At 41.4% G+C, this 24446-nt stretch overlaps 1 protein-coding gene across 2 annotated transcripts in view; it reads left to right on the forward strand.

Annotated features, from left to right (window-relative positions):
* The window catches only part of CCDC93 (CCC complex scaffolding subunit CCDC93), a 47748-nt gene that overhangs the window by 13901 nt on the left and 9401 nt on the right, over positions 1-24446 (forward strand). Inside the window, exons 6-17 of one of the 2 annotated variants that reach the window (XM_083708991.1) lie at positions 2405-2461; positions 4386-4486; positions 5370-5387; positions 6883-6919; positions 8331-8423; positions 9229-9279; positions 11058-11144; positions 16910-17026; positions 19561-19623; positions 20517-20590; positions 21733-21814; positions 23478-23549. In XM_083708991.1, coding sequence (XP_083565117.1) covers positions 2405-2461; positions 4386-4486; positions 5370-5387; positions 6883-6919; positions 8331-8423; positions 9229-9279; positions 11058-11144; positions 16910-17026; positions 19561-19623; positions 20517-20590; positions 21733-21814; positions 23478-23549 — 852 coding nt within the window. The remainder of the gene's footprint in view (positions 1-2404; positions 2462-4385; positions 4487-5369; positions 5388-6882; positions 6920-8330; positions 8424-9228; positions 9280-11057; positions 11145-16909; positions 17027-19560; positions 19624-20516; positions 20591-21732; positions 21815-23477; positions 23550-24446) is intronic. The other variant, XM_083708992.1, reaches the window with a different exon arrangement.

A 24446-nucleotide genomic window follows, 5' to 3' on the forward strand; every position in this document is an offset into this window, starting at 1 on the left:
ATAAAATCACTAGGCAATGTATCTGTTTATCTAGGAGTTAAAATTCAGCAAGATGAAAATGGGAACTATTGGCTCAGCCAAGAAGATCCAGCAGTTGCTGGAAAGGTTTAAAATGGACAACTGTGCTGGTGTTAAAACCCCAATGGAGCTAAGTTACATAAAGGATGCTCAAGCCGAGCAACAGACAGAGTTCAGTAATCCCGGGGGTTACCAGTCAGCGATAGGCAGTCTACTCCACATTGCACAGTGGACTCGGCCCGATATAACATATGCTGTCAACATGCTGTGTAGACAAGCTGAAAAACCATCAATGCATGCTTGGCAAGGAGTAAAAAGAGTTTTAAGGTATCTCCAAACTACCAAAAGGTTTCGCTTAAAACTATCAGCAGAGGGCAGCACACAACTTGAATGTTGGGCCGACAGCAGTTGGGCAGATGCTGGACCAGATAGAAAATCAGTGTCAGGAATGGCGATAAAATTTGGAAATGCACTAATTGGTTGGAGATCAAGAAAGCAATCACTTATAGCTTTAAGTTCAACTGAATCTGAGTTCAATGCATTATCAGATGTATGTAGAGAACTGGAATTTTATAAGCAACTGGTACAAGAATTGTTTGGAGAATGTTCCCTACCTATCAGAGTGTGGGAAGACAATCAACCTTGTATTAAACTAGCTAAATCAGGTCAATTCAAGGCCCACACAAAACACATGGATATCCGTTATCAAAATGTATGCCAAAGTGTAAAACAAGGTTTAATTGAACTAAAGTATTGTCCAAGCCAAGAAAATCTCGCAGACGGTTTTACGAAAGCTTTGGGTCCGCAATCTCATAAATGTTTCTGTTCAGGTTTAAATTTGAATTAAGGTTGGTACAGCTCAGTGTTACGAGCGAGAGGGGGTGTTGCTATCAAAGGGTTAAAAGGTAGCAGAAACGCTCTAATCACTGAGCAGCTGGAGGTCATTAGGCTTCCAGGAACATGAGTTTGTATAAATAGTCTCCTGTGTGTTTGTTCTCCCCCCTTTCTCCCCTTTTTTGGGCATGTTTGCTGAGATGTGTGGTTCTTCGCCAGGGTTGTTTTTGTTTTGTAAATAAACCTTATCTTTGAGTTACAAACCGCATGCTCCAAGACTCCTCTTTGAAAAGATACTGCCTCTCCTGCCCTTCTTCAACTGCTGTGCGAAATACTCTGCTGTAGTAGGACTTGTGACGATGGAAGCGCACTGGGCATTTACATTAAACTAATTAAAGTTTAATGGGACAGGTATTGATTGCCACAGAAAGATCTGCACTGATTATTTGCTACCATGTCCCATTCAAAGTGCTGTCCATGGAGGCTCAGGTCAGTTCTGTGTCCAGGGCAGCTGTCTACCAGATCCACCTGGTATATGGGCTGAGACCCTACCTGCCCATGGACTGTCTCACCAGAGTAGTGCATGCCCTACTGCTTGGACTACTGCAATGTGCTCTAGGTTAGTCTACCTTTGAAGGTGACTCAGAAACTACAATTAATCCAGAATGCATCCGCTAGACTGGTGACTGTGAGATGCCGCCGGGACCATATAACACCAGTCCTAAAGGATCTTCACAGGTTCCCAGTACGTTTCCGAACACAATTCAGATGCTGACCTTTAAATCCCTAAACAGCCTCACCCCAGTATACCCGAGGGAGCATCCTCCTCCAAGGGTCTTCTGGTTCCCTCACTGCAAGAAGCGAAGTTACAGGGAACCAGGCAGAGGGCCTTCACAGTAGTGGCACCCTCCCCGTGGAACATCCTCCCTTCAGATGTCAAGGAGAGAAAGAGTTACACAACTTTTAGAAGACATCTGAAGGCAGCCCTGTATCGGGAGGCTTTTAATGCTTGATGTTTTTGTTATGATTTTAGAGATGCTGTAAGCCACCCAGAGTGGCTGGGGAAACCCAGCCAGATGGATAGGGTATAAATAAAATGATATTGATGATGATGATAATGTAAATATGTAAACAAATTAATACCCAGCTACCTGAAGGTGTGTGCCTCCTGATATATTCCTCCCTGTTATCTGAAGTCTGCCAGGTAAGCTTGGTATGGTCATCAAACAACGCCTTGAGTTCCCAAACTTGGAATAGGACTTTGTCAGTGGTAGCCTCCTAGCTGTGTAACATGAGATTAGGCTGGAACCTACATTAGTCAGTTTTCTTCACCAGCTTAAAACATATTTGTAAAAATCTGTCAGGCCTTCTGAAGTGTGTACATGGCCCTTGATTACTTGTATTCTGCTGAAGGATTAGTTGTATTTTTTGGTACATTTTAACATCACAGCTTTGGACAAGTTGACACAACAACTGGCCAATCTTTGTTGACACTGTTGAGGTTAAATATGTTGGTATGCTGGTATTTAAAGCTATCTAAATTGCTTTGCAGGATGATGACTTCATGCAAAGAAAAGAAAAGTCTGTCAAAGCAGTTAGTGAAATCTCTGTAAGTGTGGCATTCAGCAGTGTGGGTTTTCAGAAAATTTACAAATAAATAATAATTGGATTTAGCGTTGTTTTGATTATGTATATATTTTGGTTTTAATTTACTCCCCCTTCCCTTTTAAAGATGCATAGATCATGTTTGTATGATATATCTGCATACCTGCTTCCTGGGGATAGTAACTTTTCTTCAAATGAATTGCAACTTCAAAGGTGCTCAGTTTTATCCATTGTGGTATCCAGTCACTACATTCCTAGTTAGTTTTTATAAAAGAATGCATTTTTAGAAATTGATCTCCCCTGGGGTTCATGGCGGTGGGGAGGGGGCTAGAAAATGTTTCATCCCACATCATTGGTAACACACTAAATGATAATTTTCTGGTCTAGTTGTTGAATGCCAACAACAATCCCAGCACTTTGGCATATTCAGCCCTCAAATGACTCTCTCTGCTAGGTTAGTACAAGTGGCAGCCCTAGTTAGAGTCTGTATTTGAGTCGGGTGCAAGTTGAGTCAGAAACACAATATTTTAAAGCTGCTTTCTTGGACACATTAACTAGAGGATAAGCCCCATTGAATATATGTATATTTTTGTATAAATACGTGTGTTTATTTATGTAAAAAAAACCCTGCTGAAATAATCAGGAACGCCATTAAACATTGCAACTCTACCGCATAAGAAAATGTGTACAGTGTTGTGCAATAAATCAGCTCCTTTCCTACCTGCAGAGGGTTTACTGTGACAGGATTTTATTTCTCTGTTTCTATAGATTGCATTGCTCCATTATAATACCATATTAATTTTAGTTAGAGTTGACATGTGGCTCTTGGAGGCTTGATAGATTGATATCCCATTGTGCTCATCTTTTGAATACCAGCTCTGTGTATTCCTTCCCTTGTCTCTCTTTGTCCGGTGCAATGTCACTTTTAAAACGCCACACAAAACAGAACGTTGCGCTGCTGTGAATTCGGAAACGCGGGAGTTTGAATGGATTCCCTTGCATCTCAACTGATGTGCTATAGTTGAAAAAGATTTCCCACTTGCAAAACTGCCAACATTGATCAAAACATTTTTAAAAGAAAAAAGGAAGGAGGGTAAAAAGCTCTTGACATATCTTCCTCTGGCAGAGTCAACAGAGTAGAGAAGCCAAGTCGTGGAAACAATGATCTCGTTTGTCATTGTATCTCAGGGAGAGTAAACTGCCTTTGTCATTGTGTCTGGAAGAAAGTGTGGAATGTCATCTGAAGACACTGCTTTTTCCGAGAGTTCTTCTTAACAAAGAGTGTCTGGCATTGATGCTTCTTCCTTTTTAACTGTAGCCGTGTACAAGAACAACTTGGCTGTATTGAAGCATTGCTTTTTAAAGGGGGGGGGGGAGATTTCCTTGAACTTAGTTCAGCAACTTTTTTTTCTTGCACATTCTTACCACCACCCCAATTATGTTAAATCGATTTTCTTTTCCTATGTGACTGGCTAAAGTAGCCATAATGAAGAGAGTAGCAATTAAGCATAATTATTCAATAAGAGGCTAGAAGTGGAATGCATGAACACTAACCGCAGTGACTCGGAATTAATCATCTCTTTAATTATGCATAGTATTTTTTTCCTTACTTTGTTTAAGATGTTTTGCAGATATGTCTGAGATCAGGTTGAATAGATTCATATGTTCTGGAGTAGCCATGTTCTTAATAATAGTAATAATAATCTAGGAAAAGTGCAAAAGGGAGGGGGAGGGGTGAGTCTAGATCAATGAGCAGCCAGTGAAGGATATTATGTTATGACAGACTGTGTTGTGTTGTATTATGGAGCCACAAAAGCCCTGAGAAGGTCCAGGTAGGAGGTTTCTATGGAGAAAGAATGTTGACATTGGATTGCTTACTGAACATTTGTAGTTTGACACATGTTTATGCTCATTTTGTTGGCTTTCAGGAAGTTTACAAGCCACAAAGGAAATACCAGCGACGAGCAGGAGCAGAAAAGTTAGTCGACGAGGAGTCTAAAGTTCATGCTACACTTCTGGAATATGGCAGGTATATTCATTTTGTTAAAGTGTGTTCCAGGGAACCCAGGATTTCTTGGGGGCATCTGAAGGATTCCAATAATGGCAGACAAAAGATCTGAAAGACAGCATGCTGTGGCTCTCTCTTCCCTGTAGGCAGATGCAGGAGAACCTTAAATGTCTTCTAGGGGCCAACTAAGAAGGGATGCTAATAGTGTAGCTTTGCTGTTGCTGCTGTTTCTCTTTTTTTGCAAATTATCAGGCTAGAGGACCCATTCCAGAACTGTACAGTAAGGGGTAGGGGAGCTTTTAATCTTTTGCCACCCATTCTCACTAGCTGCAGTTTGCACCACCAGCAAAGGCCCCATATGTTTAGATGGAGCCTTCGTTCGCTATGGAGTTGCAGGGGCCCTGATCCTGATTGGGAAGGAAAAGGCTAAAGCCCTCTATGCTCCATGCTAGGTTCATGATGGGGGTGGGGGGGTGCTAATCACGTATGCCATCTTGAGCTTGGAAGAAAGACAGGATGGTAATGTAATTAATCATGCCGTCTGCTCAAGTTCTTGGGGGGAAATATTGCTCCACAACACATTTAAGTGTCAAAAGACTCTGGGTTAGTGACAGCAGATTCCCATAGCTACTCTCCTGGAATAATCTAAGTGTGTACAGAGCACAAAAGCAATGTGTTGCTTGCCACAAATAACTGGTGAAATGGTTATAATATAAAATGTATTGACATTTTGATTCACTAGCTTTTCCACTGCAGTTCTTTAGTCATACAGGTGGTTTGCACACTTACAATAAGCCTAAGTGTGTTTGAAACTGTGGCCTAAGTGTGTCTTCTACTCCCTATGGCAAGCCAGATCACTTTTTCAAGTTCTTCATCTTTTTGTTTTCCTATCCCCCCTCTTTAGTATCACTGGTTATTTCTTGTGAGTATTTTTCCTTCTGTGTACATGTGGTGTGGACCCCCCCCCCCTTCCAGTTGGCTCTTGGCACTTGAATTTGCGTCTTTCACGTTAACATGTCTTCCACATTTGGTATTTAACAGCATTGTTAAATTAATGTTCACGGGGACTGTCTTTTTTTCTCAGCGCAAAAGTCACAGTTTTCTCTAGGGGCGAGAGAGAAGAGTGCATAGGAAAAAAATCCCAACTTCCACTCTTTTCGCATATTCCCCAGGAAAATAGGTTCCTAGCTGTTACCTCCCTGATCTGCTGCTCCTTTATATGTAAATATTTTAAAGGACTCCTTTATCACGTGAACCCAGCTGATCTCAGACGGCAGTGATTAAACACAGCAGTATCATGGAGCCTAGAGTGATTTTACGTGGCTTCGTTAGTTACAACAAATATAGCAGCCATTGGTATATAGCAGTCTACAGAACATAAGTCTAATCCCCTTTCAAAGCCATCAAAGTTGGTAGCCACAGTTTATAACTGCACTGTGAAGGACTTTCTGTAGACCATCCATCAGTTAGCTTCAATGGACAACCTTGGGGTCTAGTGTTGCATGAGAGAGAGGGGAACACCCACTCTATCACCATGCCCACTTTTGCCACATTGTGCATGGTGTTCGAACCCTCATATCAGTTCCTGCCCTGCCCCTTACTTAGCTTTTCCCCTGATCTAAAAAGCTCCAAATGTTGTGAACTTTTCTCATGGGAGAGAAAATTGCTCCAGCCAGCCCCTTTTCCTGCAACTTTCCCTTTTGCTGGGAATGGCTGTTCAGGTTTTCAGACTGGGTCCCCTGCACCAGATCAACCTGGAGATGACCAGGACTGAACCTGGGACCTTACGGCATGCATAGCGTGCCTTCCTCAGTATCCTCTGCTTTATAGGTTGTGTAGCAGCATATTAAAACCTGGTTGCCTGAGTGCAGTGGAACTACTCCCTAGTGGGAGAGTGAAATACAGCTGCAGCAGAAGGAGATGTTTAAACTAGAACTTCAGTGGAAAGGGCATTTTCAGAGAAAGCAAATAAAGCTAGGGAGGGCTGGCAGATTAATGCCTTGGGGGGCAAAAGTGAAATGTTCTGGGAATTAAAACGGGCTTTCATTAGCAATTCAGCCTCGGAGCACCACTGTCATTAACGATAAGGCAACCCCCCTCCTTCCCCCCTTTCAGCCCCCCTGGAACCTGCTGTACTGCAGAGGTTTAGAATGCACTGGGAAGACTTTGATGATGAATTGCAGTGTTGCAACAGGAAAAATGGTTTACTTGTTAATGGCATATAAATGACAAAATGTACACTCAGAATAAAATGGTGAATATAACTAACCCCAAACTGCTGCTGCGGCTGCTGTTGTTTTTCTAAAAAGCACTGAGAGCTGGTCTTGGCATGTTTGCAAAAAGCACATCTTCTGCAATGAAAGTGAATCCAGCTGCATATTCTGATTTGTTTCCCCCTCCCTTTTTACTTTTTCTAGGAGGTATGGTTTCAGCAGACAAGGGAAAATTGAGAAGGTAAGCTTGTTTCCTCATCTGGAATCCAGCTGAAAAAATATGTGTTGGACAAAAATACTAGACATCAAAGCAGGTTTTTATATATATATAAAAGTGTGATGCAGCAATTGATTATTATTTTTCATAATATTGAAAACTACTTGTTTGCTTGTTCTTTCTAGGCCGCCCAATCTTACTGTGTTGTGGTCACCACCCTGATGCTGCTGTATTCAACACATTCTGGGGAAACATTGCTAGAATTGTTCATGATCCTTTTCACTGTGGGTTAAATTCAGAGCCAGTTTGACTTTTGTCACTGCCTGTTCCAGACAAAGGGACTCAGCAGTCTTTATTTTTGTTTGTTTTTATTTTTCAATGTTTGTAATTAGCCCTTCATGCAAGGATCCCAGGGTGGCACACTGTAAACATTAAAACCATTGCTAACAATAAAACTAAAACAAAAGTAACTCAGCATAATGCAGTTTAGCAATTCACAGGCAACAGAAAACAAACAAAGAAAACCTCTCTGTTATTGTTATTTTCTTGGGAACTGCTAGCAACCATGATGTAGCCCAGTGGCGCCTGCAAAGCAGTTTCAGATTGGCAGACTTTCAGCACACGCTGTTGGAAAGAAATGTTTCCTAACATTTCAAGCTACACTCTGGTTGGTGGGGGATGTGAGTTAAATTAGTATTAGAGAACGAAGAGCACTTCACCCAAGAAAGTTGCCAGTGAAGTTAATTAAGCCGATGGAGCTTATTTTCCGCTTGCAGAAATGTACATGCATTGCAATGTTGTGGAAGGCCCCAAAGTTCCATGCAGCAAGAATGCTGTTCCTAAAGCTGCATCTCACTCCCTTTGTTGACTTCTACAAAATATGGCTGCAACGCTTCATCATATCTTATTGACCTTGCATGCTTTTAGCCTAAGACTGTCAAATGCTTTCGTTAAAATTTAGCCACTGAGAGGGAAAGTAGGTTAGGAGGTCCTGTTCAGGATACCGTTCTCCTTCTTCTGGGCTTCATCCGATGCTATGCAAGAGGAGTTCTGCTCATGCGGCAAAACTTCCTCCACCCTCTCAGCTCCTGCACATGCCCAAAATCTGCTCTCAATGTCCTCCAGCCCCCTGGAGCAGATTTTGGGGGTGCTGGGGGGGCTGCAAGGGAGAGGAGGTGGGAAGTTAAATTGTACAAGCAGAGGTCTGCTGCATGAACAGAGCAGCAGTGTTGGATACATGTCTGTGTCTGAATTATTACAGTAGTGTGTTTTTAATGTGTCCATGAAAGGCTCTCTGGAGCATTTCCTTATAATATATTCTAAAAGCATACGTTGTTCGTTTCCTTTTTTTTTATTTCCGCCCCCCTCCCCGCCTTGTGATTTTGTAGATGCACCTTTTCCTCTTAATGTTAGACAACATCCTTTTCTTCAATAGGTTGAAGACAAGAAAACGCTGCTGCCTGCTGGGCTTCCATCATCTGGGAAAGCTGATGCCTACACTGAAGATGACCTCCAAGCTGCAGAAGAGGTGGAATTCACTGATAATTTGTGACAAGGCTCAGTTCAGGGTTACTACTTCCTACTACACGAAATGAAACAAAGCTGGTGGTATAGAGGTTTCCCCCACTTCCCTTTTTGTATCTGTAGATTTTGCATTCTCAGAACCAACATGCACTCTTACTTGAAATTGAGTTTGGTGCAGATACATAGTGCTACAAAATGCATGTGGTAGAGTTTTAGTGGTGCACTTGCCTTTCAGTAGATAGCTTTATTTTATGTATTGCATTTGTGTCCTCTAAACGTCTTATGGTGCCTTAAAATGGGATTAACCCTGCATCGAATACGGAAACTCAGCCATTCAAATGTGTGAGTGCTGTTGGCAGCTGGTGCACCACACGTATATAAACTTGGGTATATGCACATGTTTTCAAATAAAGTAAAGTGTGACTGTTCCAAGAAGAATGATGCTGTGAGGGCCTAAAGAAAATGATGTTTTCTTTTGCTTTGTGTTTCACCAAAGTAGAGGAGCAGAGACATCAGATTATTACACAGCATTTTGTGTTATGTTTGTTTGTGAATAAACAAGTGAGCAAAAAGGGGCAGGGTATATCCATTGCCTTCTTACTAAGGAGCCATGTTTGCAGTAGCTCCCAGGCTGCCATCACAGTGTTGAGAAGGAGTTTTGTATGAAAAGGGAAGGGAGAGTGTGTGTATTTGTTTTGTTTTGCTAACCTCCAAGCCTTGTCACATTTTTTTCTATAAATAAAATTTAAAACATGTGCTACATGTTTTGAAACAACTGTTCTGATCTCAGCACTTTTATTTTTTATCAGCTTCGTATTAAAACATTGATGACTGAGATGGCTGCAATGGGAACAGAAGAGGTAAGCAGTTCTTTTTGTTAGTCATAGTTTTTTTGGGAAAAAAGTATTATTTCAACCACTACTCTGGTATTATTAACAGGGTAGCACAGGCCAAAAAAAAATTCTTTCCAGATATCACTCCATCTTGATTTCTGATATCTGAAAGTTCCCTTCTTCATGGGGCTATGAATTGAAACTGGAGTGAACTGCAATTCAGTAGAGAAAGAAAGGATGCATATTTCTCATTGCCTAGCTGCACTCTGTACCTATCAAGCAAACTCTGCAGTATATACAACTAAAGTTATTCACATCCCTGTTCTTTCCTCCTGCACCTGCAGATTGACTTGAAAGCTATCACAACCCATGAAATAGGGTTAAATGGAGTCAGGCTGCCTGAGGCCTTACATTGCAGTGTAAATTGACACAAGGAAAAGACTACTAAGCTTGAAAGGTGGTCTTTTTCAAAAGGTGTTTAGCCTTTGTTGGTTGTGTCCTTGCCTACAAAAAGCATAAGGAGAGTTATCTCTGCTTAGTAAGCAAAGATACAGGCAAGGCCTTTGACAGCTCACAGCATTTACACTCCTCGCTTTGTGAAAAGAAGAAACAAATGAGGAAAATTCCAAAACTCCCAGTTCCCTTCTTTCTCCAAACCACGAAACTATGGTTTAATGCAGGGGTCCCCAAACTAAGGCCTGAGGGACTTGTTTATCCAGCCTGCAGCGACCCCTGCCACCACCGCCCGCTTTTACTGGTGCTGCGCGGCTGCCCACTTCCGGGTCGGAGGAGCACCGGAAATAGCATGTGCGCAAGCATTATTTCCGGTGCACATCCGGGTTGGAGGAGGCCCGTGCACATGTGCACAAGCTATTTCCAGTGCTCCTCCGACCCGGAAGTGTGCCGGAAATAGCATGTGCACACACATATGGGCACGCACTCCCCCACTGCGCGTTTGGCGCTGGAGACACCTGCCCAAGGCGCAGTAAGTCTGCTGGCCCCTGGTTTAACAGCATCTCAACAAACCAGGCTGTTAAGACATAACTTAATATTTTTGCTGAAGACTTTCTGATTCGTTTGCTCACCAGCAGTAAGAGAAAAGTACTTCTTGCTCATCTTTTCTGTCTCCCAAGACTGCGGAACCTTTGAAGAGCCTTCTCATTTGGCTAGGTTCTAATGGAGTCCACTATCATCCTGTACACAATTTTTTTTCTGCTCCCCTGTCCCACAGCACACATACCTCAGCAAAGCCAAGGTCTTCGTTCACTCATAGTAATGCTTATCACTTCTATGCACACATGCAAACTTTCTGCTGTTGCTACCTACATTCAGTGACCAGCAGATGTCACTCAAATTCTCTTCCCACCTGGCTCATTTGCAGGGTGCCTCATCTACATACACAGCCCTTTCTTCCATTCTTGGGATATGAGTCCAAAATGCTCCTTATCTCTCAAATATACTTTAAGCAAGGAACCTTCATAGCTTGATGTAACTGACTTGATGTAACTGAGCCAATGCCATGGAAGCCTTGCTAAGGTAGCAAATGTTGTCCTGTTCCCGTTCCTATAGCCGGATTTTATGATGAGGGTGAAAAGGCTTGCTAGCTGATGCCCACTCTTCCAAGTATCTCCCCACTGCCCCGGCCAGCTCTGCTTGCTTATTCTCCATCCAAGCCTTGCTGCTTTCATGGAGGACAGTGGTACTTCTTCATGGAAACAGACATTGCATTTACATCAATTCAAACTGCCCTGCTTTTTCAAAAAGCTATGTCATGTGCCTTCATAAGACTTGTGTTCTACTTTCAGGGCAGACTGACCGCAAGCACTGTAGGGCAGATAGTTGGACTTCAGTCTGATGAGATCAAGCAGATAGTATCAGAATATGCTGAAAAGGTAGGTGATTTTTTAAAAACTATTTTAAGAAAACCATACCTGAGCAATTGCCTATTAAGTCTTCAAATTTTGAAGCTTCAGTTTTAAAATATATATTCTTTAGAACAATATCTACAATAGTGATGGTAGTTGGTGTGCCAATGCTTCTTTGTGCAGGCATACAAATCTGTGCTGTCATCAATAAAAATCAGATTCCTGTGTCTCTGTGTCTTCTAAACAAGTAGCTAAAAGTTGCATATGACTTTGTAGAGGAATAGTTTCTCCCACGTCCTTGTGCGCCATGAAACAGTGTGTGAAGTTTTACAGCTGTAATATATAGAGCTAGGTCACTAATTTCTACAGTGATATTCCGAAAATTTATAATGAAATCTTTCAAATGTTTGTAGAGCTTAGTACTCCACCTAAAGTTTGGGTACTTAAACATACCGCTAGCCCTTGGTTTGATGATGAATGTTTCAAGCTAAAAAGAAAACTGCGCCAAACATTTAAAAATAATCGCACTAAACTAGAGCCCTCTTATCTTGATGAAAAAAGAAAATATCATTACATTCTGGCCGAAAAGAAACAGAAATACGCAACCCAAAAATGGCTACAATTATTTGACTCAATTCAGAGCAAAAACAACAAAGCGTTCTGGAACCTAGTGTATGGAGGATTGAAAGCCGAAAACCAACTAACTCTACCACCAATTGCAGAATCCAAATGGTTCCAATACTTTACATCTGTATTTAACAATCTACACAGTGAACTTAAAGGAAATGAAACCACCAAAAATAAAATTATTAAACTCCAGGAGTGGCCAAGGGTAGAGGAAGAGGAAATTAGAGAGATAGTTAAAAATTTCAAATCGGGGAAATCTCCTGGGCCAGACGGTCTACCAATAGAATTATTTAAGACCTATATCGATTGGTGGGCAGAACCCTTAGCCCAACTGTTTACGCTTATAGATAAATATGGGATCATACCTGAGATATGGCTAAGATCAATAATTATTCCAATCTTTAAAAATGGCGACCCAAAAGAACCAAGGAATTATAGACCGATAAGCCTTCTATCAGTGATAGGGAAAATCTACGCTAAGCACCTCTTATCTAAACTCCTTACCTGGATGAAAAATCTAAATTTACCAGGGAAAGAACAAATAGGTTTCTCCAAAGGTTGCTCCACACTAGACCACTGTCTTATACTTATGCATCTGGTTGAAAAATACAGATCCCAAAGGCAATCTAAGATATACGCTGCTTTTGTAGATTTTCGTGGTGCATTCGACTCAATTGACCGCCCAAAGTTGTGGAGGAAACTCGCAGAATTAAAAATTGATCAGCGCCTATTGATTCTAATGCAAAATCTACACTCTTCCAATACCTGTCAAGTCAAACTTAACATCAAAGGTCACCTCTCATCAGACATCCCAATCTCGAAAGGGGTAAAACAAGGGTGTATTCTTGCCCCCTTTCTATTTAATTTATTTTTATCAGACTTGCCAGATTACCTTCAAAAAATAGAATCACATGCCCCTAAACTTAATCAGAAACCAGTTCCTCTCTTACTATACGCAGACGATGCTGTCCTACTATCCTTAACGAGCTTGGGTTTGAAACGTCTTATATCTTCACTGATCCTCTATTGCGAATGTAACAAACTCTCTATAAACTATGAGAAGACAAAAATTTTGGTCTTCTCGAATGGTTGGAAATTAGAGAAATGGAAAATAAGAGGGCAAGAAATCCAACAAGTGAAAATCTATAGGTATCTGGGAATCTTATTCCAGAGCAATTTAGGGTGGGCAACCCATCGCACAAATGCCATAAAACAGGCAAAGTGCATCTCATCAGCAGTTGCCCGTTTTCATTATCAGAAAGGTAATCAATTTATTCCTGCGGCAAATCAGATATTTCAAACAAAAGTGCAATCCCAGATATTCTATGGAATCCCGCTATGGGTCCAAGCATATAACAATGATTTAAAAAAGATTCACTCTAGCTTTCTGAGACGTATTCTTGGACTCCCAGCTATGATCAAATATGAAACAATGTGTGCAGAAATAGGCATACACACAATGGAATATTGGGCATGGTCCACCTCAATAAAGTATTGGTTACGCTGCCACTTTCGCTGCCCTCCATCAAGTCTGCTCGCTGATTTGCTCAAAGACTCCTATAAATCAAGATGGTATCAGCACCTCGAAAAAAAGATTGAATCTTTAGGCATCGAGCTGGAGCCCCTGTACAATTCTAGTGAGCAATATATCTCCCATAATATCCTAACTAGACTAAAGGATGTCGAGAGACAAAATATTATGGCAGCTGTAAACAAAATTTGCTCCCCCATATTCTATGAATTAAATATCTTAGATAGCAGAGCCAATTATGTCACTAAACTAATAATCCCAGCCCAACGTAGGGCTTTTATGCTGGCCCGTTTGAATGTTTTTCCCTCAGCATTTGTCAGGGGAAGATATCAAAACATTCCTAGAAACAAGAGACTCTGCAGATGCTCTATGAATGCCCCGGACACTGTAGAGCATATTCTCCTTCATTGCCCATTGTACAGTACGCTCCGTCAACGCGTGCTGTCCCCTCTTTTGGGTGGTCTGGAACCGCAGCAAGGTGAATGTGTGGGTTTCTACCTATCCGACGTTGACCAAAGGGTAACGGCGGGGGTAGCCGAGTTTTTGGTAGCAGTCCTCCAAGGAGCAGGATAACAAGGAAAACCACTGACTCTATATGTATATATATATATATGCATTTAGCAAACTGCTGCCTTTTTATATATATTTCAAGGCTTTTATATGTTATTTTCTCTTTTAAGGTTCTATTTCCATAATGCCTAATAAAGGTTTGATAAAGTAATATAGAGCTATTCGATGTCGTGCTATGTTGATCATTCAGTCAGACCAGATGGAGCAATTCTCCCTCTCCTTCCCCCCACCAGGGAGCTGTTTTGGGGGTCCTCCTGACACACACCCCCAGGCCAGTTGTGAGGGAGCAGCGGAGGATAAACCCCATTGCTCAGGTGGAGGACCTTGCCTGGGCTTCCACTGATGGGGTGCATTATTTGAATTTCACCCATAGTTGTTGGAGTCAAGCTGTGTTTTGTTTGCAAGAAGACAAACCCTCCCATCCTGATTTCTTCCTCTTTATCTATTTCCTCAGCCCATTCCTCTTACCTTTCTGCTAGTTATAGGTTGTTGTTTTTTTTTTGAAAATCTGGCTTGGCTATTTTGGGCTTTTATAATAGATTTCCTGTCAGTGCACAATGAAGATTGCTTAAAGCAATGGTGTGTGTTTGTGTGCCCTTGAGTTTAGTGGTTGCTATAGAGCAGTCACTTAATTGCGTCTTAAATTCAGGAAGGTCAGGCTTTCCTGGTTGTACTTGGGTCTAAAGAGATGAGTGATGTGTTTGGGAGGAAAAGGAGAAAGATGCACATAGTCTTGCATGAACTGAGAGGGAATTATGCAGTTGCAGTGTTTAGGCTTAGAATCTGGAATCTGTGCCTGAATCGAGAGGCTCTTAGGGAAAAGAATATAGTTTCTAACTTTGGTAGCAGTTTTAAAATGTTCAAAGTGCATAAGGTTAGAATATGTTAAGATAATTACAGGACAGAAAACAGAGGAAGATGGAAAGGAATTGCTGAAACAATTAACTGAAGTGGAATACAAAAAGGGAGGTGTGAGGAGGTCCTTGAAACAAGTGAATGAAAGATAAGATATTGAAATTGTTTGATGTGTCTTAAATTGTTTCTGTTTTGTTTTGTTAGTTTAATGTCTTAGTGTTAGTGTTATGTAGTGTTTTTGTTTTTGTATTGTACTGTATTGTTTTGTTTAACTTTTTTTCTTTTGTATTGTTTAAATTGTTGGGAAAGTAATAAATATTATTAAAAAAAAAACCTACCCAAGTCCATCATCTACAGCCAAATAAAATAACATAAAATGTTCAAAGTGCTTTACCATTCTCATCTTGGCTATTTCCCCTGATTTAAATATACCAACTACTTGGGGACTCCTTTTGGGATTCTTTTTGACAGTATATAACTAATAAGTTAACTGTGTTAACTTTAACAGTGTTATGGGAATGGAAAGAGTTTCATGCATGGGGATGTTGTTGAAGAGTTGTGAGAGCGAATAAGGGCAGGGGGTCAAGTGCCTTGCACATAAAGTACCTTACAAATTGCAGAACCACCTGCTCCCACAAAAATTAAATAGTCTTTTTTCCATTTTGGAAATAAATGTCCACCCTGAGATCTTCAGATGAAGGGTGGTATATAAGTTTAAAAAATTAAATTAAAATGCTTATTTTTCTGAAATAGAGATAACTTTGTTTCTATTTTCTGGCACCTCATTGATCTGCTACTTTTTCTCTTCAGTTGACAAATGAATGGCAAGTTTAAAAGAACTTAGGTGGGTGTCCGTAGCAACTGCTGAATGTTTTAATTGACAAATTTAAAAACAATTCCTGGGTTTTGCCATCCATCTGTGAATGCAATTTTGTAGTATGCAAGAGAATTTTCAACTAAATGTTTATGATCTGAAGATAACAGAATGTGTCGGCTCTCACTTAAAACTGCTACACGTCTAGTGTGGTTTTGAAAATAAATTACTTTAGTAGAAACCTTTTGGACTTCAATTTCAAGTAAGAGCCAAGAAGCTTCAGTTGTGTTATAACATATGTCTTCCATAGCCCTACTTGCTATACCTCATGTTTCAGTTCGTAAATAGCACAAATAGATGATATTGTTCAAAACTTTGTTTTAACAGGTCAGATGTTATATCCTTCTTTCAACAGAATGTTTTTTATGAGTACAAAGGAAAAATAAATCACGGAGCAGTGGCTTGCAGCAAAAACTGCAAGAAAGTTGTTGTTATTTTTAAATGGATAACTGTTGTATTTTACTGACTGGACTTAACCGTCCAGGGGTCCTTTACCTTTACCTTTTACCATACCAGACTGCTCTGGACTCCTGCGGGTGAAGGAGCATTACAGAAATAATAATCATAATCATATTAATCATGATCAAAATGATCTTGATTGCTGCCTTCCACATTTGTTGTATTTTTCCATGAACATAAAACACAGAATGAGGTAGCAGCTAAATACAGTAATTAAATTCCAGTCAATTTATGTGTGCAGGGAGAATTAGTCTTGCAGCATAGTCTATCTGTGTTTACTTTGAAGTCAGTCTAGTGGCAATCAGTGGCAGGGGAGATTCCCAGTGCCGGGCGAACATTGCTCCCAGTTACGAAGAGGGTGAGAGACAAAGAGGTGCTCGGCGTCTGTAAGCGCCCATTACAGAGTCAGCCCCATTGGTTTCAATGGGACTTAAGTACACTTAACATTGCAGTCCAGTCCTGGGAAGTTGGTGCTGAAATTCAAAGTAATGCTGCGAATTCTCACCCCATCCCCATATAATGATGTGCTGTTGAATTTTAACAGTGTTATCCACCTGCCCTTTGCTCCCAGCACCGTATCTCTTTCTAGGATGGAGGAAATGTGTTGAGTCAGCCTTGCGGGTCAAAGTGGAACAGGCCCAGTTCCCCTCACATTTCTGCCTCCAGAAGAGCTATGCCAACTTCCACACTTGCTTACTCCCTGTAATGCAGGACATGCAAGCATCCAGACCTCTGCCCACTTGTATGCGGCTGCCCAGTGGTTTATGGAACAGTCTTAATGCACAGATTAGGCAAGTAATGATTCCTGTGCGTCTGACAAAGTGCTGAGGGGGTGTTCCATTCATTGTGTCCTCTCCCCGCCCCATCTTTTTCTAGCAATCAGGACTTTCTGCAGAGGAGCGTCCAGAGAGACTTGGAGCTGCCCAGCAGCACAGAAGGAAGGTGGCATCTTTAAACAAACAGATCTTACAGAAAACCAAGCAGCTGGATGAAGTATGTGGGGATTTGTTGTTGTTGTTCCCTTATTTTGAGGGTTTGTAAACCACTTTGCCACTCTGCACTTATGGAGAAGATTATAACTTCAGCATCCATTTAGGAGAATTACAATATGAGTAACCTGGGTCTTAATAAGCATTGGTTACGTGAATTTTTTGTAGGGTTTGTACATAAGTTTGCACACTTTCCTTGATTGTCTCTACGGAAGCAACAGGTGCTTACTGACTGCCAGCAATTCCGAATTAAAGCTGTGAGCTGTGTTTATGTACAGGCAAAGGCAGCATTTAAATTATCCAATGTCAGAATATCAAATGTTGAGATCAGACAGGTGCCCTCCCTGTTCTACTCCCAGTGCCTACTAGGGATTCTTAATTCCAGCAGGTTTTTAAAATTACATTCTGATATTATAGTTTTAACTCATTTTAGACTTACTGTATTGTACTGGATCTCCTGCACACCGCTCAGAGACAACCGTGATTAAGTGTACTATAAATTGCTGAAATAAATAAATAAAAATAGTTGGCATTTAAAGCTGCACAGAATTGCATCGTTAACAGACTCTTTCAAAGAAGTTGTGATTCTTTTTCTTTTATTTTTCCAAATACTGGAAGGTCCACAAATCATAGAATCAAAAGAGTTCGAAGGGGGATCATCAGGATCCTCTAGTCCAGTGGTTCTCAACCCGTGGGTCCCCAGATGTTGTTGAACTACAACTCCCATCATCCCTGAGCTCTGGCCTTGCTAGCTAGGGGTGATGGGAGTTGTAGTTCAGCAACATCTGGGAACCCACAGGTTGAGAAAGGCGGCTCTAGTCCAACCCCCTGCAGTGCAGGAATATGCAACTGTCCCATGTGGGGATTGAACCTGAGAATTTGGTGGCACCATGCTCTTACCAACTGAGCTATCCAGTCCTTAGCTCCTGTAAACATTACATTGGCGCTCACTTGGCTGCTGCTAACATTATTGTTTTGCCTGTCAAAATCTTTGCAGATTCGCTGATTTAATTGCCTTCTGTTCCGTTCTATCTGCCATTCCTCCCCACCCCCTTTTGTACTTTAAGGAAGCCAAATGGAATACAATTTCCTAGAATCAACCTGGTTTTTTTCTAATATACGTGTTCTCCTGAGTTATATTTCCTGATGCTTTTCCAATATTTGTGCATCATGTCAGTGAATTTTATTTAAAGATGAACTGCGGTGTCAGCTACGATCCAGTAAAGGCTCCCACCAAAGAAGGGTGGGGGGATGATTTTCACTTGATTTCCACCAACTGTCCCAAGTGCCACCTTCCATATTGTTGACGAGAGTCCCCTGAAGCCCAGAACAGTTTTTGGAGGGTACAGGCCTGTTGCAGGAAGTGAAAGCCAGCAAAAAAGGCCTATCTCATGCACAATTTCCTCTAGTGGAGCATTCTGTAAATAGAATTCCTCCCACAGTATAATTCATCTGTTGTTGTTCTTCTAAATCCAGATGTTTTGATCCCCCAAAAAAGGGTATCCTGGAACTGCTACATTCCGTTCTTGTTCAGCTGATAGCTGTCCAGAGAACTTTGTTGATATATACATAAATACATGGGTGTAAACTTTATCTCTCACACATTACTTGCTTCTAAAACCTTCCAGACTCTCAAAGTGGAAATTTACTGTAAGTTTAGACCTCAGGAGAATCAGTGCCTTTGTTTTTTCTTTCTGTCCATGGATAAGCAACCGAAGGAAGCTATAAGAGACACTTTCCAATAATATACTGCAAGAGAAAATAGTTAAAATTATGGCCCTGTTCACGCTTAATGCTGAAACAGGAAACATTTCATCCATCTTGGAAGCACTGACCCCTGACACCTTGTGGACACCAGCCCTGCTTTATTTCTTCCAAATTTTCATGTGTTGAGTGGGGGAAGTCTGAAGGGAGCTTCTACCCATGTTTGCTTGAAACCTCCATGTGATCAGAAACTCTTACAAAGCACCGCACTGTAGAGAAGAAAGAAGGACAGGAATAAATTTGCCAGTGCAGGGACAAGCAAAGAACCTCAAAGGTGCACAAAATTAAGATTGATTCAGCCCAACATGTTTAGGTTTAAAGAATTTGCCTGGGGCATTGTAAAACAAATGTTATCCACCTGCTGCATTGCTAATTGATTCCTCAGGACATAAAACATGAATCTGGGAAGTGGGCATGAAATGTTTTTGATAAAGAGGTTGTAAAATATTGTCCTTTTTATTATGAATAGCTACAGTTCACCATGCAGTGTATATGGTTTGCATAGACCTATTTCTCAGATGGGGTGTTTCATAAGCAAAAGCCTCGTTTCTGAGGTTTCTCACTGCTACTTTTATAAATTTTCTTTACAATCCAGCCTGAGCAATGCTTCTGTAGATATTAGAAGAACCATTAAGTATAGTTCCAGCATGTTTATTGGTGTGTATGTGTGTATACGCATGCCATTGTTAGGAAATGTTGCTGCCTTTGATTCAAATACCAGATTGGTTGATCACTTAACTTGACTTTCCCCCTGTGTTCTTCTTTTGAAAACAGTTGCAGGCAAAATGTGCTGACCTGCAAGCAGGATGTAGTGAGGCTAAGAAGAAATTGAATGAGGTAAGCTCGTTCTTCCCTTTGTCCTCCCCTCTTCTACTTAGACTGGTCTCTGTCAACTCTGTGTTGGCCAGATGCAAAAGAGGCCTCTACATCTAATTGTTGTGCAGAAGAGAATTTTGGGATGTGATGCAAGCTACACCTGCTGAAATTCATTCTTCTGCTCTGTTGCATAAGAGCCCTGTCACCTTCTTCATTTGACCACCTGGATCGAAATGAACTTGAACAATTGTAATTGTAATAATTGTAACAATGTGCACCCGCACCTATGCAAATAAGAGTAAGAGGCAGCCCGGAATACCACATTTTCCATTGTTGCTTGTTAGGGAAGGTTCTGCTACGTTAGTAAAAGCTGCCTCCTGCTGGTTATCCAAATCTGTCCCAGACAAGCATAATGCCATATTGACTTTTGTCTTGCAATGATGCTGCAGCAAGAAATAGGAAAGATGAAAGAAACTTGTGCACAAGGTGTACCAGTGTTTTATCCCTTGCAAAAAAAAAGAAGGGGGGGAAACCTTAACAAATCCTGTACAAGTTGGTATGAGAGGGGACCATGCACTATCCTGGTAGGCAAGTGTGCAATCCAGTACTCACCTCTGTAGGCAGCTGGAGGAGACAGCGCTGGTGCAGCAGAACTGTACCGAGCCTAGACTCACATCTCAACACTAATGCCAAGGGTTACATCCAATTGTGACGGTCAAGGGCCCTGTGAGCTACTCCTGGTGCCTTTATGAGAACAATTGGTCATGCTATTTGAGTAAAAAAAAGGTAGAGCTTGCCAGAGTTTTAAATAGAACCCTATCATTCTTAGAGGGCTTTGCTTAAAGCTTTGTTTTTGGGTTAAATTGGTTTTTATTACATTTTCACACCATGTGTTATTAATTCCAATCCTTTAGGTTAAGAATCACAGTGAAAAATTGGACAAGGAGCTGGCAGCCTTAGAAACAGTGGAATCCCAAGCAGATTCAAAGTATGTGTCTAGTTCCTCTCCATCCTTCCCTGTCCCCTTTGCAATGAATTGTGTTAATTCAGCAGTAGTCCCTGTTGGTGGTGGTGGGGTTTTTGTACCTATAGTTTATATTGTGTGTGTGTGCGCACGCGCACGCATACACACACATTCTAGTCCAAATGTTTCCTTTCATGGCAGAATGTTCTTTATGCTGGAAACTCTGTCAGCCTTCCTCAGCTTGGTGACCCTGTATGGTTTTGGCTACAACTCTGATCAGCCCAACCAACAGTCAGGGCTGGTTGAAGTCTCACGTTAATTCTTGACATGGTGCAGTCACTGCAAAATGATGGTTAAACATCATTTTCAAATTAAGACTTGCATTGATTTTCAAGGATTAGGGGCTGGGGAAAACATCTGGCACTTCTTGAATGTTCAAAAACACCCAGCATCAAAAAAGGTTATTTTAAGAATTACTGTTTGCTCACTGAGCCTTAAAATAACCCTATTAAGGAAAGTCAGCGTATTTTCTTCCAGATGGGAGACTTAGCAGCACAGTCCTGTGCAGGTCTACGTGGAAGTAAGCCTCGTTAGGTTCAATAGGCCTTACTCCCAGCAGTGTACTGGAAGGAAGAGCAAGTAGCAATGCTTGCACCGACAGAACGATCTCCTTAGTGCAACACTGAAATCCACCTGTGTGTTTTATTGTTTCAATGTACTGGCTTTTATGTAGATTCTGTAATGAGCTGGAATTTTTCATTATGATGAGCAGTATAAAAATGTTTCTGCCTTTTAAATCAGTGGGTATTAAGAAATGTTTAAATTGGATTGAATCCTGTCCATTGTATCCTTCCATGAAAATGGTATATATTCAAACTGGAAGACCCTAAGATTTGCCGGTCTCTCTTTTTTCCTTCAAAATTAACCCATGAGAAACAGGTGCACTCGATTGATAATGGAGTCATCCAAACTGTGAGCAGCAATATAGGAGAACGTTTCTTCTGTGAGATTCTACCTTTCTGTTTTATTCAGCTCTGTTGCTGCCCTAAATTGCTTCTTTAAGATATTTTGTTTTCCCCACTCCCCAATGCTTCATTTTTCTTAGAATAAATGTCTCTAAATGCTCGAGAATAAATTATGTGTTGTTGTTGTTGTTGTTGTTTTAGTGTATTGCAGAAGCTTCGGGCACTGGTGGCAATGAATGAGAACCTCAAAAGCCAAGAGCAAGAATTTAGAGCACATTGCAGAGTAAGTTTTTTAGATGTTCCATTCCAAGTCAGTGCCTGCACACAATTCTTTTTAAGGATCCAGATTGAGGATCCATAATCCAGATGTACTCCTGTGCTTCTTTGTATATGCAGCAGAATACAGTGGTGCCTCGCAAGACGAAAAGAATCCGTTCCGCGATTCTCTTCGTCTAGCGGTTTTTTCGTCTTGCGAAGCAAGCCCATTGACAGCTTAGCGGATTAACGCTATTAGCAGTCTAGCGGCTTTTAGCGATCAGCTGTTAAGCGGCTTATCAGCGGATCAGCTGTTAAGCAGCTTAGCAGCTTAGGAAAGGGGGGGAGCGGGAAAAAACCGCGGGAACTCGCAAGATTTTTTCGTCTTGCGAAGCAACCCCATAGAGAAATTCGTTTAGCGAAGCGCCTCCAAAACGGAAAACCCTTTCGTCTAGCGGGTTTTCCGTCTTGCGAGGCATTCGTCTTGCGGGGCACCACTGTACATGTATGGACCATGTTTACTAATTCCTGTTGCTTAGGAATGCTTTTGCAACGCAGTAACTGGAAAAACTACTTCCATGTGGTTAGGGGCTCCGTGCCAACATGAGGACCAGAGGTGTAGTGGGGGACGCACTAAACACCACTAAACACCACGACAATGCACTAAACACCACATCATGGCAGGGGAACCCACACTTACCACGGGGCGTGGCCTACAGTGCACCTGAGCCACATGTCTCCTGGGAGTGACGCTGTGGCTTGGGTGCCTGCAGGCTCCCTGCTACCCGAAACAGCAGCGTGGGGCTGGCATCTGCCCACCGCCTCCCCCTCAGGCTCAGCTGCCCTACAGCTGAGGCCCCAGCTCACCCCGCCCCCAGGTGCAGGGTGCATGTGATGCCCCAGACGTCTAGCTAAGCCGCTGTTGGGTACCTTGTAGTAAAGCAGAATATAATCTTTTTTTTTAAAAAAATGCCATTTGCCTTGGTCACCTGGCTGGTTCCCATTCCACAGTTCCCAGGTGGACCTGTGCAGTGGGAACCTATGAACATTGCAGTGTCTTAACACTGACATCTGTTACGATTGCCGTGTGGAGCTCCCACCACCTAGGTGCCAAGGTAATGTAAGAATTGGACTGAAACCATAATCAGTGGTTGTTGCGAGGTACCTTGAAAAAGTGATCAATATCAGGAGTTATAAAATGTGTAAATTGAATAGAATACAAGAATACAAATTGAATTTTAAACCCCTGTAACTTAATATTTTGGGGTGGCTATTTTCATTATAGGATGCAGTGTGCTCAGTGTTGCTTCTGCAAAAGCGCTTTCGAAATGGTTAGGGACAGTAGGGCTTGTGCAAGATGCTGTAGTCATGGTGGTGCTTGTATTTTGATTTTTTTTTAAAACTCGAACTTATTCCCTTGCCCTTCTGACTTGGGTTCATTTGCATAAGAGTCAGACTGTGTGTTTTCCCCTCTCTCTCCCCCACCCCCTTGACAATAGAGTGTGCTACTTTACATAATGAAGAACATTCACCTCCTCTGGAGCCCTAAGCACAGAATGTCTATACGTTTTTGGGCTCTTTCTGATGCATATTTTACGAAAAGAAAACACTTTCTCTGGCTTCTGTTTCCATAAAGAGCACACGTTGATTGCTAATGAAAAGAAACAATTATTACTTTCTTGCTGTTCTAGGAAGAGATGGCACGCCTCCAGCAAAACATTGAAAGTTTGAAAACAGAAGCAGCTGAAAATGGAGAAGAGAAGGTAAACAGAAAATATTTAAGCATTCTTACTGAGCTTTGGAATCTTCTTCCCATATATATTTTTAAAGAATTTTAAAATGCTTGCGGTCCCTTTGCTCCATTTAGAAGTGTTTGCCCTCATTTGTAATGCTGCCTGAATTTTTTGTTTTGCCAGTCTGTTAATTAAAGGTGCTAATGTGTGTGTGTGTGTGTGTGTGTGTGTGTGTGTGTGTCTTTTGATGTGATTCACTTTCTCTGGTTACTTAAAATGAACACTTCATTTCATTTTAACAAAACATTATATATTTGAACTCATGTCTTTCTTATCGAAGGCAATCTCTTATACACAAGAATTGGGACTTGGAACACTGGAACACAGTCAGTTCCCAAAAGTGTGTGTATTTTTTGGAGGGGGGTAGTTTGTTCCTTTATGTACACTGAATAGCAAATCTGATTCTGTTTGCCTGTGTATTTTAATAAAAGAAACATCAGGACACATGGCGGACATTTAACAATGGATGTGGCATGCAGGTGTTTTCCATTAGAGGACCTCTAAATTGTTGCCCAATTTAAAAGTACATGAGGCTTGAGTTTGGACTCCACCTTCAAGAAGATTGCTCAATTCAGATGATTCTTGAAACCTTGCAGTCCATCCTCTCTTTCAGAAAACTTCTCTTTTGTTTTGCACTAATCATAGTTGGTTGCAGTGTCCAAATCAAACTGCAGAGTTCTTGCACTCCAAGAAAAACCCACTTCAGACCTTGGCTTCTAATTTCTGGTTTGGAGGACAAGCCTTAACCATGGTCTGCCGATTCGGATGCCATGGCAAACTGGGGTTAGTGTTAAACAGGAAAAAGCAAGCCATCTGTAAACCTGCAGCTCATTACTGAATGTCCAAATAATGAACAAAAAGGTACTT

Source organism: Podarcis gaigeae, assembly GCF_964106915.1.
Source record: "Podarcis gaigeae genome assembly, chromosome: 1".
In the NCBI taxonomy this organism is placed as follows: domain Eukaryota; kingdom Metazoa; phylum Chordata; class Lepidosauria; order Squamata; family Lacertidae; genus Podarcis; species Podarcis gaigeae.